Source organism: Chelonoidis abingdonii, chromosome 4, assembly GCF_003597395.2.
Source record: "Chelonoidis abingdonii isolate Lonesome George chromosome 4, CheloAbing_2.0, whole genome shotgun sequence".
Taxonomy (NCBI): Eukaryota; Metazoa; Chordata; order Testudines; family Testudinidae; genus Chelonoidis; species Chelonoidis abingdonii.
In genome coordinates this window covers 150,905,448-150,922,273 of record NC_133772.1, presented here as the reverse complement: position 1 = coordinate 150,922,273, position 16,826 = coordinate 150,905,448, and the positions used below count along the sequence as shown (strand labels likewise).

Below are 16,826 nucleotides of genomic sequence, written 5' to 3'. Positions count from 1 at the left end.
ATCTAAGTGACGCTATTCAAAATGGTGTCTCAGGTTAGAGGATAGATTGAGTAGGTTAGTGTCCAACCTGCTTAAAGGCAAATGACTGCACCTCATTTGAAATTTCACTGTCTCTCTCAAACCAGGTCGGCCCGTCTTTAGTAACTTTTCTCTCTTCTTCATCAAAAGATTCCATGAAATACTCAAAGTATGACTGAAGTCTTGTCACAGCAGGTAGCTTAACATTACCACTTCTTAGCACACATTATCTCACCAATGAATGCATCATAAAAGTCAGACCCAAGTGGACTGAACCTAGAACCCATGAAACTGGAACATCGTCTATGCTTGGTATTATTAAGAAACCAGTCTAAATTCCTTGTAACCTTAAATCCAAGAGTGTTCCAAATGCCATGTGGCAATGTTTAGAAGACTCCACAGTATATGGGATGACTCAGTATTCCTGAGAACGTGTTGTAGTTTAATTAAAGTGAGTCAAAAATGCCAATTATTTTTGGTGTGGAATTTTTTAAAAATTCAATTTTTCAAAATTTCTCACAAAACTGTTTGGTTTTTCAAAGGAAATTGCAATCAAAACTTTTGGGGGGTTTCTATAAGCTGGGTTCAAGAAAATAAACAAACACATTAATTTTTTTTTGCTGAAAACTGTTTGTTTTCAAAAACCAAAGAACTACGATTTTTTCCTGAAAACTGAAAACTTTTTACTGAAAAATTTCTAGCAAAATGAAAATTTTCCATAAAAATGTTGTTTGATTGAAAAGCCCATCTTTCATCCAAAAAAAAAAAAAAAGTTGGAGAAAAAATTTTGACCAGCTGTAGCTGTAGAACAGGTAACCAGAAATATGAGGGATTTCTAATAATCACCAAGTTCAAGAGAGAAGGTAGGGAGCTACCACAGCTCTCTGGAAGTAGACATTTGATGGAAAAGCCCTTACTGCCAAAAGCAGTGGAATCATATGAGAGGTCAACAGGCTCACAGTCTGGATTCTGAAATTGGACAAAGGATTTGTCATCACTGGTCAGACCACTGGTCCATCAAATCCAGTATCCTCCTTTCTTGCAATGTCCAACGCTTGAATCCATAACGACCTAGACAATTGTGCAATGCTATACATAGGAAATGATTTTCCTTCCTGACCCTGTCAGGCAGTTAGCTTGTGTCATGAAACATGATGTATCATTCTGCTTAGCTCAGATCACTAAAAATACCACTAGTTATCAGCGGTCATAACATTATTTTGGTTATTATCAGTCATTTGATGACTGATGATAACCAAAATAATAGGATAATTTGATTATCTTGCCATTTTGTCAATCCAGCCATTTGAATCGACTTTTATTCTAGTATTTGGCTCTACTTCCTGCAACTGAGATCTGCATATTAACTGTCATATATACTGCATTCAGCAATTATATCTTTGTATGTGTTCTGAAATCGGCATAAACTTAATGGAGATGCCCTTTGTTCCTGAACTAAGGCATAAAGTAACAAAAACCAGACTCACCAGTAGAATTTACTGTGCTCTTTGGAATAACTCAATCAAGTCCCTTCTAACTCATGTCTTGGCTAAGTGCAGTATGGCTAGTTTTTTCAATCACAAGACAAAATCCCATCATTCATCCAACCACCAGGCTTCTCATCACCTTTTCAATCTCACCTCTGAAAGTTGTTGCTTTCAGGCAGCTAATAAGCCATTATCCTCATGATTTTTAAAATCTGCCCTTTAAAAGGTCATGGTCACTGTGATAGCACTCTAGGAGGTACTATTATGCCATCAAATTATTTTTTTCCAGGGGAGCACCTATATTCACCTCCTTTATTAATTCCCACTTACTATTTAAGAGTCATCTCTTCCTTTGCAGCCACTAAACCAAGGTGCTCTATAAAGCAGTAAACTTCAGTAACAATAAATTGCTTCTCCAAACTGCGTCCTGACGTGTCATTCAACCAGTTAATGCTGGTATAGTGAGATTCACAAATAACCTCCGCTACTCCTGCTGAACTAGCAGTTCTTAGTACTTCTTATATTTTGCAAAGACCAGGTCAGAAATGCTGTCTGTAGAAAGAGGGAGCTTTGCATGTTCCAGAATTGTAAGATGATGTTTTGTGTCTTACATTTTTTATCTTTTTTCCCACCCCAAGCACAGCAGTCAAGCCGCCTTCGGCGGCTTGGCTGCAGGAGGGACCCGGTCCCATGGATTCAGTCCTTGCCTGCGGGAGGTCCACTGGTCCCACAGCTTCGGCGTACTCACCCCTGAATTGCCGCCAAATCTGCGGGACCAGCGGACCTCCCGCAGGTGCGCCACCGAAGGCTGCCTGACTGCTGGCCTCGCAGGGACCGGCAGGGCGCCCCCCGTGGCTTGCCGCCCCAAGCATGAGTTCGGAGCGCTGGTGGCTGGAGCTGCTGCTGTGAATAAGGATGGACCTGTCATGTGCTTAAAGATGAGTACATGACTAAGTATCTTTTGTTCCAAGGGATATAGGTCCTGATTCCAGTCTCGCTAATAGCCTGATCTTTTACCATTGGAATCAATGTACGTTTTGCAACTGACTTCAGTGGGAGCAAGATCGGGACCGTACGCTATTGTAAATCCAAGATCTTAACTGCAGCCAGCGGAGTTTGTTTGGATTTCTGCTGGTGTAAACGAAATCAGAATCTGTCTGACTGCCCATGAGTCTGTACTATATAAAATATGAAGGAGAGAGGTAGTATCAGCATAACTTAGGGTGGGAGATGACACACAGCGCCAAACCCACCAGTGTGTTATGCGGGTGATACAAAGTGAGTGCTGGTGAAAGCTTCGCACCACATCACACCCTTGTGCACTCCATATAGCCACGTGCGTTATGGGGAAATCTGATTTAGAAATGTGCTGTGGGAGAGGTTCACTCTAACTTCCTCCATGGTCAGCGGGGCAGAGAGCTAGTCACTGGCAGACAATGGGAGCCAGCATTGGGAGCTGGAGAGAGATCGGATCACTCACCGCTACATAAGAGGAGCCAGAGCCACACAAGGTGGTGTGAGTACTCTAGAAGGGGGATCTGCAATCTGGCTGCCTCTTCCTGTGGGCCCAAAGGCTATTCCTGCCTAGGAGGTGGAGGGAGGGGCAGGGCAGGCTCCAGCTTTTTTGCAGCCCAGGCAGCGAACTGGAGGGGGGAAAAAAAAAAGATAAAGCCAATCGGCGGCACTTGGGTGGCAGCTCAGTCGTGCCGCTCCATTCTTCTGAGGCAATTCAGCACTGGGTCCTTCACTCCCTCTCTTCCTCTTTGGGGACCCACCGCTGAATTGCCACAGAAGACCCAGATGTTCCCCCCCCCCTCCCCGCTTTCCATTGGCCACTCCAAGCACCTGCTTTCTTCGCTGGTGCCTGGAGCCGGCCCGGGGGAGGGGGCAAGGAGAAGGCCCTGGAACCTCAAAAGCCATGCCTGGTGGATGGGGGAAGGAGAGAGAGCCCTGAAGGCTGCCCCCTCTCCAAATGCCTCAGCGACTTCCCCTAACAGACAGGCTTAGAGGAAAATTGGAATCCAAAGTGTAGTAAAGCAAACAGTTCATCTCCAAAGGCAAGAGCGTTTTAAAAACCTGCTCTCTGGCAAACCACATTTTTTCTATTGTGCACACAGGCCTCAGCCTCAGCTTTGCACAATGTACCACGTTCTCCAGAGCTACTGCACCTCAGGCAATTTTCTAGGCCTTGCCCTTGGAGCCTGTAAAACAGAATGCAGCCTATAGTACTCCATCCTCTCCATATACCCGCAGAGAAGCCACTTCACTCACCACTGACATGTGCCAACCTCTGGAGTGTAATGCAGTGGCTATTTTTAACAGCACACGGCAGCACTTCACCACAGAAGTGAATACCAAATCCAGTGGAATCCGCCAGGGGGTAATGTAAATAGGTAGAATCTAAATATAATCATGCAGATTCAATTTGCCAGGGCATGACTTATGTTACTCTTGCAAAAAAGTACCATGAGATATTTAATGGCCAAAGTTGCCACTACCTTGCTTTTAATGTCTTAGCCAGGAGATGGCACTCCAGCAGCACAATGCCATCGAAAACCATTCTAGGCAGAGGTGGATTAGGGGTGTGTGGGGGGCCCTGGCCCTGAGCCCTCCCAGACCCCACACCCTAACTCCCTCCCCGACCCTGCACCCTAACTCCCTCCCCGACCCCGCACCCTACCCTGAGCGCCTTCCCGCACCTTAACTCCCTCCCCGACCCCGCACCCTACCCTGAGCGCCCTCCCGCACCCTAACTCCCTCCCCGACCCTGCACCCTACCCTGAGCGCCCTCCCGCACCCTAACTCCCTCCCCGACCCTGCACTCTACCCTGAGCGCCCTCCCACACCCTAACTCCCTCCCCGACCTTGCACCCTACCCTGAGCGCCCTCCCGCACCCTAACTCCCTCCCAGGACCCCCGATCCCAGCCCTGAAGCCCAGAAGGAGATGGAGCAGACTGGAAAACGGGTGGGTAGATGGAATAAGAGGAATGCTCCCAATGAGCTGAGCCCAGGGCCCAAAATGTAGCTGAGCAAGGGTCCCCATACTCTAAATCACCATGGTTGGGGAGGAGAGTGGGGAAGCGCTTGCGTCTCTGCTCCTACCCCCCTCCTTCCCAGAAGTCCTAGTGTGCCAAACAGACAGTTTGGCAGCGGGAAGTGCTGGGAGAAGCGGGAGAGGAGAGGAGCGTCTATGCTCCGAGGAGGACGGTGAGGTGGGGGGGGGGGGAGATGGCGGGCCTGGAGTGGAGCACGGATGGGAAGAGGCAGGCCTGGAGCACCCCCCAGCAAAGTCAGCACCTGTTTTTCTGGGGGTAGCTGCTGCTGCACAAGGTGCTTCCTAGCATCCATGCCTGCCTCATTGTCTGCAGCAGGCTGTGCCTGTGTGGGGTAAGCCAGGGGCACCTCCCCACCACAGTACACTATAGTACTGTACAGTATATAATGTCTTTTGTCTGTCCCCAAAACATTTCCTTGGAACCTAACCCCCACATTTACATGAAATCTTATGGGAAAACTGGATTTGTTTAACATCGTTTCACTTAAAGTTGCATTTTTCAGGAACATAACTACAACGTTAAGTGAGGAGTTACTGTATGTCATTATCCTGCGTTGTCCTTGTCACTAGAAATTTGATACTTCCCAGCGAAGTCGTCTCTTGCTGGCACCTGCAGCCATAAACAATGTTTGTATTCAGGGCCTCAATGCTACTCAGCACCAACTCGCTTTCCCTGGACACCTAGGTGCAGTAGATATTCTGGATTGAGTGCTTGAGGAACACGCTCTAGAGCCTACAGTGCCCACCATTAGGGAACCAGAATTTGGTACCAGCATTGGGTGCAGGGTCGGGAGGGAGTTAGGGTGTGAGAAGGTGCTAGGGTAGGGGTGCGGGGTCGGGGAGGGAGTTAGGGTGCAGGAGGGTGCTAGGGTAGGAGTGCGAGGTCGGGGAGGGATTTAGGGTGCAGGAGGGTGCTAGGGTAGGGGTGTGAGGTCGGGGAGGGATTTAGGGTGCAGAAGGGTGCTAGGGTAGGGGTGCGGGGTCGGGGAGGGATTTAGAGTGTGGGAGAGCGCTCAGGGTGGAGATGCTACCAAATGCTGGTATGTGAGATGCCATCCAGCTATTTCCAGGGAACAACTGCAGATATCACTGTGGGTAAACTATTGGCAAAGGCTCACTTTTTAATGAGGACCACTTTCCCTGTGAGCTCCACAACATTTCATTACTTGCCCTTCGTAAAGAGTTCGGTCTTCATGCTTCCCTCACATTTCAGGCTCTCTGGCAGGTGCTCCTTACACTTAATCTACAACCAGTAGGAAAATGGCAGGAGCTGTGTTAAAATACTCCACCTCGGGAAGGCTAAAATGGCAAATTGAAATTCAGGGGACAGGTTGCAACAGTGAGTCACTTTTGAGACTAAAAAATGGAATCTCAAGGGTAAGCGGTGAGAGTTTCAAAACAGTTTCAAAGCCTTTAATCTTCATAATCCAGCAAACCCAAAGCTGAAAACCAAGACTTTTGTCCTGACTAACAGGACTTTTTTTTAAAAAAAAAAATGCAAAAGAAGCAACAAAGGCTCTGTTTGGCTTTGAGAGGCTGGGGTGATATTTTGAAAGTAGATGACATTATTACTGCCATAGGGAAGATGTTATGGGCATAATTTGTTATGGTCTGTTGCGGAACCTATTGGACAAAATTTCATGCCTCTTTAAGCCACCAGTGAATCACTCTGTCCTACAGAAATAAAAAACATCACACACACACTACTAGCCTAGGGATAAGCATGGGCCAGATTTGATTGAAACAAATTATCTATTTCACAAAAACAAAGCCACCAAAGGAAATAAAAAATGGTAGAAAATGCAAGTGAGAACTCGTTAACGGGGATAATGCTTAGAGCACAAAAGTAATAACTATAAATACATTTTAAAAACAATAAATGATGTTTTAGGATGGTAATAATCAGAAAAACAAAAATCCTCAAGAGACCAGGAGAAGTCTGGATAGTATTATGGGATGATTTTTCACACCTAGACTTTCCCAATTACATAGATAGATTTGGGTTCATAGATTCATAGACTCTAGGACTGGAAGGGACCTCGAGAGGTCATCGAGTCCAGTCCCCTGCCCTCATGGCAGGACCAAATACTGTCTAGACCATCCCTGATAGACATTTATCTAACCTACTCTTAACTATCTCCAGAGATGGAGATTCCACAACCTCCCTAGGCAATTTATTCACCCAATTTATGAACCCAAATAATAATACTACCTAGTTTCCCGATGTGCCTGTGTAAATCAGATACACTGGCCACTATTACAGTTCCCCACCACCACACACACACACGAGCCTGAAATACCACAATTTCACCATATACCTTGAATTGGAACCACTCTGGGAGCTGTAGAATATCTGTTGGCAAATTCTGATGTTCTACTATCAAACACACATACACATTAGCCCTGGCACCTAACTTGCCATTTGTGCACACTCACATACTTAATTTGCATGTGCTCATCTGGTATTTGTGTGCATAAAATTCCCATATGCGCACACATCCATCCATCCAACTTGGACAATTGGGCTCTAAAGGTTTAGGTTGTTGGGTTTTTTTTAATCCGTGGGCCTTTTATGAGTGTGGGTCAAAGCTCTCAGAATGTCCTAGTTACATTTAGGTGGTGCATGTGAGGGAGATCCCTGGAGGGCATTGTGGGGGTGAGGAGGAGCTGACAATAGAATCCCTGTAATTTGGATAAGAATATATTGAAACCCCACTACACCAGACATATGGCCCAGAGGCAACGGATCCCTCAAGGTGCTGAGCACTCTACTCTCAGGATACTCAGCAGGAGATGCTCCTCAGCTTCCAGGATCAGGCCCATGCAATCTACATTCAGCTGATAAGTATTATACATCCAGCCAACATCAACCAAAGCAGCATCTTCCTTTTCAGGGCCTGACCCATTGACTTCAGAGAAGGCCCAGAGAGTGCATTAATTCAAATAAAATTGTAAAACACTGTTTCACAGTGTCCAGGAGCATACTACAGGGCATAAATGTTTTAGTGAGTACGGGGTGTATGAACAGGTAGAGGGGAGGTGGGCTTTCTTAAAAATATAAGTATTTGCAGGCTGCACAAATGGTTTATTCTCAGACTTTTGTTGTGGTGGATGTATAATCAGACATTGATTTACACACAGAATCGATTTGTTCACACAGATAATGGCACAGCATTCACCCTGACATTCATTCATTTGCTCTATATTTACCATTATTGGGCTACGTTCCCCTTCCTAGCCTCACACACAGAAGCCAAGCAGATAGTTATTGATGTTCTCACAAACCATCCCAGTTTAGGAAGAAGCAGGATGAAGGGATCGTTCTTGCACAGACCATTGTGATCTTTGGCGCAGCAATTAATTCATTGCATCTGCCCAATTTTAGATGGACTGATATGATGTAGATGTAAGCAGAGTCAGGATGAGCTGTATCCTGACATCTGGTGGTGAATTGTAGGGAGTGTGGAAAGAATGTCAAGAATCTCAAAAGGTGTGGACAGATTTGCATTGGCATCCACCCTCAACTTAGCATAAGCCCACAGCAGCTTGGGATGGTGATTTTAACAGCTCTGGGATCCCCAGTTTCTTTGTTATTGGGGCAGGAAAAAATAAAGGTTGTCACCATGATTTGTGAATGGGGATGGCGTGTGAGGAACTGACTTTGTGACAGAAAACTGAACTCAAACATCAGATTGGGTGGTAATTGATAGACAAGGGGACATTGGCTTCCCAAAACCAGTGAATTGAAGAGAGGCTGGGGATAGGTATCGTGCCTGGTGGTGGCATGTCCTTGTGGACGGCCAGATGCACTAGTTCTACCCCTCCTCGTCTCCAACGGTGGAATGTCAAGAGTTGACTTTTTAATTCCCTTAAGAACCTAGGTAAAGGTTACTGAGGCTGAACTTGCAACTTTGGGGGTCCAATGGTGGCAGCTAGAACTGGGGCTCCCCGTACTATGTTGCTGAGATCACTAAGAGTTGAATATCACAAAAGAGCTGAAAATGACTGAGGCTGGGAGCACTGAGTATGTGCTACTAGTGGGTTGGAGCCTGAAGCTACATAACTGCCGATACAGAGCAAGTCTGCGGAGTGGAGCATTTGTGGAGATTGGCTGGTATGAGCGGACCAGCGGGGACAGCTTGGTGGAGCGGAGCAGCTGGCCAAGACCTGGAGTCAATGCTGTGGAATGGGTAGATGTGGCCCACGGGAGCGAGCGGTAGCGAGGCATATTGCAGGACAAACTGGAGCAGCCTCAATGGGGCACGCTGTGGACGCGGCAGCAGTTCTGTGAGGACAAGCTGGAGGAGCAGAATGGAGCGGCTGTAAGGCGGAGCAGTTCAATTGAGAAGGCGGAAGCAGAACTCACGGAGAGGCAGGGCATTGGCCCTGGACGCATTAAGGTGCCCCTTTCAACCAGGCTGGGGGAAGAGACTCTACAGACAGACTCTTGAATTCTGGGGTGGCATTTGACCAGAGACTTTTGGGTTGTTGGACTTTGGAGTGATTGGAACTTAAGACCAAGGGGAAAAGGACATTGCAAAATGTACTTGGGGTGTGGGTTTTTTTTTGTTTATGGTTTGTGTTATAAACTCTGTTATGGTGTTTTGCTCCAAGGGATGCTCCCGCATTGATTCCTTCCTTATTAAGTTTTGCTAGTATCTCAGACTCCGTGTCTTGTGAGAGGGGAAAGTGATTGCCTCCTATGGAGGCGCCCAGGAGGGTGTGGTATGTAAGCGTCCAGGTTCACTGGGTGGATGGGCTCCCGAGCCGGTTAATGCTTTGTGTCTACTGATACCGGAACCCTCTGGATACTTGAACCCGGCGCCTTGTTGCTTCTGCCAACTCAGAGGGGCAGATAGGGTTACATAAATAATAACTAAGTCCAACTTCAGATCGCGTTGTATCCCTACAAGAGCATCAGAGTGAGGGATTTGGGCCATAGGCCCCAATCCTGCTTTTGTTAAAACTCCTAGTGTTCTCAATGGAAGTATCATTCCACCCTCAGTAAGGAGTCCAGACCAGAATCTGATACCCGTATATTGACTGATACCTTACTTCACAGACACTGTTGAAACCAGTGCAGTTGCTTGCAGAGCAAGGTGTTACCAAACAACAGTAAGGGTATCCGACTCTGGTCCTTGTTTAAAATCGTCCTACTATTGCTTTGGCAGGATGTTTTACCTCTTGTGAGTTGAATTTGGTTGCAGTCCCTGGAGAAATTGCAAGTTGGCTGCTGGACAGGAACAGGGATTTGTATAGAATTGCACCTTTCTAATGTCTGGTAACCAGACTGCTGAGGCCTCACCCCCTGCTCCGCCTCTTCCTTCAAGACCACACCCCTGCTCTGCCTCTTCCCCCAAAACCCCGCCTCTTCCCCTAAAACTCCACCCCCTTCTCCACCTCTTCTCCCAAAGCCTCATCCCCTTCTCCACCTACCAGATTTACAAAAAAAAAGAGACATCAGGGCTTCTCAAATGGCATGTGGACAGACAAGCCGAAACCCGGACTATTTGGGTAAAAACCAGACAGGTGGCAACCCTAGATGTGTATGTCACTGCCCATATAACCTAAAATTATAACAGTAGTTATGATCCCAGCATTTCTTCACTTCAGGCTAGACTGACTTTGTTCTCAGCCCATAGCAAGGGGCAGCGTGTAGCTGCTTTGTTCAAAGCACAGACTGTGACTCTGTAGTTCACAATTCCTTCCCTGGCTCTACCAGCATGAGGGGGAAGCAGCCTTTATGGAAAGGAGATGAAAACCATCTCTCTACTTCCCTCAAGGCAGACTGTGGCCTGATCTGTGGATAGCCAACACAGGGGCATGGGGAAATGGTTTTCATACCATTATTCCCCTACAGGGGCCCTTAAGACAAGCTGCAAGTTGGTCATTTCCATCTCCCCAGCTTTAAGCTTCATCTTGGCCAGCTCTGATTTATTCTGGTTAGACTTTATATTAAGGTTGTATGTTACAGATGCAGATACTATCTGCTATAGATGGCTATAAGCACATCAATACAAGGTATAATCCATGTTTATAAGCCATGGTTATAACCAACCAATTGACCTGTTGAACTCAATAACAATCTATACAAATTAACCATTTATTCAAGCATATGTAAATAATCTATTAACTTCTAATAAACTATATATGACTGGGACCTTAAAATAAAGTGTGATCTTTATTCTGCACCATCACACCAAAAAGCAAACTATATAGCTAGAGTCTAAGAAAACAGTTGTCATTTGAGTCAACAGTTATGGAGATACTTAAAGGGACATTTTCACAATAAAACCTACCTGAATTTTTTGATTGGAGACTGCTTTTCCTGTGCAGTTGCAAGGTGCCCAGAATAATAAATGGGGAAAAACATAATGTTCCAGTTTGTTGAAAACCAAGTCATGAAAAATGGATAGTCAAAGTTCTTATATGTGATTTTCACAATCTGTGTGGTTCCAACCCAAGAGGATGAGACTGATAAGATTATTAGAAATCCCCAGACAACCTTAAGAAATGTAGATGTGCAAGACTGACACCGAGTCTGTGCTTGGTTTTCTTGACTGTTGTTCTCGGTATGGGTTTGTGTCCCTTCTTCTCCCGGAAAAAAAAAAAAAAAAAAGAGGAGAGTTACAAGCAAAATGGATCCATTTCTAGGAATTCATAATTTCTGCTATAGTATCGGTTTCTTTAGCACCTCATCCTCCTGGACCAAACACAATGCCCCCCAGCCAAGGATTTGGAATGCTGTAAAGAAATACTTGAGTAATAAAACAACCACAATTGCAAGGTGATGGGAACAAAGCACAACCAAATTACAGTGGCACAAGGGACCAGCTGTTGCCACTGTTTCGGGTCCTTCTTTTGTCAGTCAAGTCTGTAGCGTACAGCCGTATCCCTCTCTTAAGGCCAACTATGTTACAAAGCCAAAAACTGTGTATGTTTGCTAGGTGAGCCCACAGATCTGAAACTAGGAAAAATGATTCAAAGGTCTTGACTCAGAAAGCACATTTTTATTTACAAGCTTAGGAAAAAAATAGTTTGGTCATTTCCTTTTAAAAGTTCATCACACAGAACGAGACAGATTTGTGGACTAAAACTAGATCTTGGTAATAAAATCACTAGATAGAAACAAAGAAGAGATAGATAGCTGTCATTCCATACTCTAGTTACTGTGGAAACAGTTGATTCATTTTGCGCCTTGGTCTGATGTACCAGTGGAGTAGTGAGCTCAGCCTATCTTACTACATGATAATGTACCATGATGGTTTGGATTCAGGGTTAATATTAAAAATCACTACAAGTAGCTACTCCACATGAACAGCAGATACAGTAACTACACGATTTTACTGTCTACACGTTTGACCAGCGTATGACATTATATATTGTGGGGATCGATTTGTTTATTAATGTGAATAGGAACTATACACCAGCTGTGAAGATAGGATACATCATCCTGGGTTCTGTTACGGAGCAGTTCAACATAACAACATGTGAGAAAGGCAGGATTTCAGACCAAAGCTTGACTTCCCTTTGATGCAGTTACTTTTGATATAGGATTAACATTATGTAAACGTAGTGGACCAAGTTAGCAGAAAGTACATTGGGGTGAATTTGATCTTGGAAGTGTTTCTTTTAATTATATCAGAGAATGCATTATAACCAAGAACTTTTATAATGAGGAAACAGTGCATTTTGCAACTGTGCAGTGGCCTCTTTCTAGAATATAGATGGTAAAGAGGTACACCAGCAGGAGTTTTAACTCCTCATTGGGCCACCCAAGCCAGAGAGGTCAAAGGATAGGGACCAGGCCCCCTCAAGTCCCACTGGACCTCCAGGTTGGGGGTTGAGCAGCAGGCCAACAATCTAACCTCATAAAAGAGTTAAGTTCAGGGCTACAGTTCTACAATTTTCGCCGCCCCAAGCAGCGCACCAAATTGCAGCCGCAGGCGGCGGAGACAGTCCATGTGCCCTTAGGGTGGCAGGCACGTTTCCGTGGCGGCGGCAATTTGGCGGCAGCTTCTATGTTTAGCTGAAGCCGCCGCGGACAGCTAAATATAGAAGCTGCTGCTGAACTGCCGCCACCACGGAAACTCATGTGCCACCCTAAGGGCACACAGACTGCCCCCGCCGTCCGCGGCAGCAATTCGGAGCGCTGCTTGGGGGCAAAATAACAGGGACTGCCACCCCTTGCGGACTGCAGCCCCAAGCACCAGCTTGGAATGCTGGTGCCTGGAGCCGGCCCTGGTTAAGTTATAGAAACACAACACTGCAGCCATTCCAGCAAACTGCATGATAGACAGGGACAGTAGAGCCTTGTTCATGCCCAAAGTGACAGCTATTTAGCTGTTCCATTGTTCAATAGTGAAAAAAGAGTTCCAATAAAATTAAAGGTCTATTAATAACATGCAGAGAATAATTAGAGAGTGCTTTGAAAAAATAGTTTTTTATAAAATGCAGTCAGTTTAACATTCTCATTAACTGATGGGGGGCAGGAACCAGAGCATGATATTTTAGTCATACTAATAATGACTGAGCACTACCACTGAAAGGTAAATTATAGTTTGTTTGCAAACCAGAGATGCTTGCACAGAACATGTTATATAATATCCACAGGTGGGGTTACCTGCGAGACAGAACTACCAAGCAATTAACTCTCATTGATCTAATAGTTACAGTAATCACAGAAACAGAAGGCATAAAACACCTTTGCATGAGCCCTACATTTTCCAATTACCAAACAATTATGTAATTTCTATAACTGTGCACAAAGCTATTATTAGCATTTGGTGTGGATTTTGCTGTCCGGATGTGGATTGTGACAAAGTTCCTCTTCTACCTTGGTGGGTCCTGTGCTTATTGGCAGATTTGCTCACCTCAGAGATCTTCCCCTCTGGTGGAACCCACAGTCTGGGTCAGTTCCTCCTGTGTCTGATCAGGAGTTGGGAGGTTTGGGGTGAACCCAGGCCCACCCGCTACTCCGGGTTCCAGCCTGTGGGTCGCAGCTGTCTGTAGTGCCTCCTGTAACAGCTGCATGACAGCTACAACTCCCTGGGCTATTTCCCCATGGCCTCCTCCAAACACCTTCTTTATCCTCACCACAGGGCCTTCCCCCTGGTGTCTGATAATGCTTGTACTCCTTAGTCCTCCAGCAGCTCACCCTCTCACTCTCAGCTCCTTGCTCCCAGCTCCTCACATGCGCACCACAAACTGAAGTGAGCTCCTTTTTAAAGCCAGGTGCCCTGCCTTAATTGATTCTACCAGCTTCTTGATTGGCTGCAGGTGTTCTAATCAGCTTGTCTGCCTTAATTGTTTCCAGAAAGCTCCTGATTGTTCTGGAATCTTCCCTGTTACCATACCCAGGGAAAGGGGACATACTTAACCTGGGGCTAATACATCTGCCTTCTGTCTCCTGTAGCAATCTGGCCTGACGCTGTCACAGGATGTTAATGAATATAACAGAAACATATACTCCTTGTGAGTTCTTGCTTGGCTCAAAAAGGTACATGAGCCTCCGGTCTGATTAAACTTATATGGTGGAATAACCTAAGTCGCAAAAGTTCCTTCGAAAGTCCATGGGATTTCTGCTCCTGAATCACTTAAGCACTTCAAAAGTCTCATCCTCCAGCAAAGATGAAAAAACAATAACAATAGTGAATAACGAGCCTGGGGCCTGGATTCAAGAGAGTGGCCTGCAGGTATAACGGGCATAAATAAATCCATACTAAATGGGTAGGATATTTCCAAAGATTCCATTTCTACTGGTCATCAGGCTGGAGCCAGGCCTGGGCAGGGAAGTAGAACCAATGTGCAGATGCTGAAACGTGAGCTACCACAAAATAAACATACACATCAGTCAAAGCAACCAGTAAATAATTTTTCACAACCACCAAGATGGCAGAGCTCCTCTGTGTCTGCAATTAATCCAATCAGCAACACAGCAATAAACATCACCAGTCATGGACACAGAAACAAATTTGGGGAGCCAAGAAGCACAGAGGGAAAGGGAAAGAACTGATAAGACATTGTGGCCAGAGGAACACAGTATTGGAAAGCAGCTAGCGACCAGAAAACCCCATACATTCTGTGTTTAACTTTTCACTGTTGCTAACAGTCTTTGCTTACGATGCCTGACTGACAGTATGGTTAAAAAAAAAAAACAGTCTTGCAAAGGAATGGTACGTGAAACAGCATAACACACCGGCTGCTTTTCTAAATGCATCAGTGTCTGCTATCCATCTTATAAAGAGAGGGCAGCTTTACCTGAAGTTTAGGTCACTATGCTTTCTTTGTGACTACTCCTCATGTGCATCTATACTGTCCCTGTGCAGCTACAGTACTTTCCCAAGACAACCTTGCTCAGATCTTATTCCTTAGAAAGGGAGGCCCAGAACTGAAAGGGGATGCAGTCGAAAGCGACAGGGTGCCAAGTTCAAGGACAATCAGGTCAGGGCACTACCACTCCTCAGAGGGACCAAGGTCCTTCCTTAGAGAACTCACAATTGATTCTGATTTTGGTTTTACACAGGTGTTGGCTTGAATGAAGTCAGTCATGACCACCAACATAGGTGAGATCAGAATCAGGTCTCTAGTGTCTTGGGTATGATCCTTCTTGCATGCTATGCACTGTTATCTCAGGGTATCTCAGATATTTTTCCAGGATACCCAGCAGTTCTCTCTGCAACTCTCTACTGAATTCCCTTTTTGCCATCGTATACGTTCTTTCTACAGGACTACTAGCTCCCTCGGTTTACCCAGCTGATTGGGACACTAGAAATGGCTGCCTCTTCTCAGAGTTTGGGCAATGGAGAGACAGAAGTGGAGACTCATCTCCCACATTCTCAATGTGTTTGGGAGGTTCAGCCACCGCCCCTTCCTCCTCCTCTTGCCATTTTGACGACACAGTTTTCCCAAGGAGTTTGGGCAATGATGCTATTTCAGTCTCAACTGCTCTCCTCCTTCTAGAAGAATTCAGCAGACTTGAAAACTCTGCCTCAGGCCAATACATCATAGTTGTGTCCATCCTACCCACATGGATGAAGGAGCCACCAGTGCCCAGGTTGATCTGCTGATGGAGAAACCAGAGGCAGCACCACACCTATAGGTTCACTTGGGCTACACTGCTGCAGTAAAGGGGAAGGCTACATCCTGCAGTAAGCCCTGGTGTCTTCCTCAGCAGCTGACTGGTGATCTGAGCTGGGGTTGATGGTCTTGCCTAGATATCATTCCACCTCTTGCTCTTTCTCTTCCTCTTCTTCAGATTATCCATGGTCTGAGGTGAGAGGGGCCAGTGGCTCTGAGAAGGAATAAAACTGGCTTTTAAGAGTCCCTGGGCTCTGGCCTGGCTGAAGCTAAGGAAACACAACCATTATGTAAAAGTGCATGTTATTATTTATCATCCTTTAAAGGTCTTCTGTGACTATTGGGCTTATACAGCCAACTTCTTAGATACTAAAGCATATATTTCTATTAGGGACCATGCCTCTTTTTCCCCTCCACTCTTCAATCCCTCCAAACCCCAATTTGCAACAGACAAAGGAATGGCTTTCGCGTGGCTGTGTTGCTCACGGTACAGGAAACCACGTCAATGCTTTCTGACATTGCACCAACCACGGCATCCTTCCAAGACAGATGAAAGCGGCCTTTTTCAGGCATCTCGCTGTGCCAACTTTTGTTGTTCCTACCTGATCTGATCTGCCTCTCGACTCTGCTGTGCCGGCAAATTCCAGAGGGGCTTCGACTCTGCAGCTCTAGAATGGGAGCAGCAGAATCTTCAGCAACAGATAAAGGGGAGAGCTGCCTACTGATGCCACTGCGTGTGATGGGGCAGTTGGCTCCTGGCTTGCATCGGGTGACAGATGATCGGGAGGCACCTGAGAAGAAAGAGTTTGCATAAGTTTGACTGTAAGCTCCCTTGAGGAAAAGGCATTGTGGGATTTCAAACATCTTGACAATGAAATGCATACAAATGACTTATGGGGGAGGAGTGCACGCTGTAATAATCAAAGTCCCCGCTGGCCAAAAATGAATTCTTAACTTCCCCTCCCCTATACATAGAAGCTCCCTACAAAGATTAACTGTTTTTCCTGAAGGAATTAGAGTCCTAAACTGGAACACATTTTTAGCTACCATGTGCCATCCATTTGGTTTGAACAGTCAAAGAGGCACTTGTACTCATGCAGGCCCTTCCTGACCACTGACACTGAAACAAGCAAGAGCGGAGGATACCATTTCCTCATGGCATGGGAAGGGATTTTTTTGGAAAGAT

The 16,826-nt window shown here is 45.8% G+C and overlaps 1 protein-coding gene across 1 annotated transcript in view; it reads right to left on the bottom strand.

Moving 5' to 3' along the window:
* The window catches only part of SLC35F4 (solute carrier family 35 member F4), a 203,622-nt gene that overhangs the window by 22,236 nt on the left and 164,560 nt on the right, over positions 1 to 16,826 (bottom strand). The window contains exons 2-3 of the mRNA XM_075065775.1: positions 16,228 to 16,431; positions 10,861 to 11,155 (exon numbers count right to left, since the gene is read on the bottom strand). Coding sequence (XP_074921876.1) covers positions 10,861 to 11,155; positions 16,228 to 16,431 — 499 coding nt within the window. The remainder of the gene's footprint in view (positions 1 to 10,860; positions 11,156 to 16,227; positions 16,432 to 16,826) is intronic.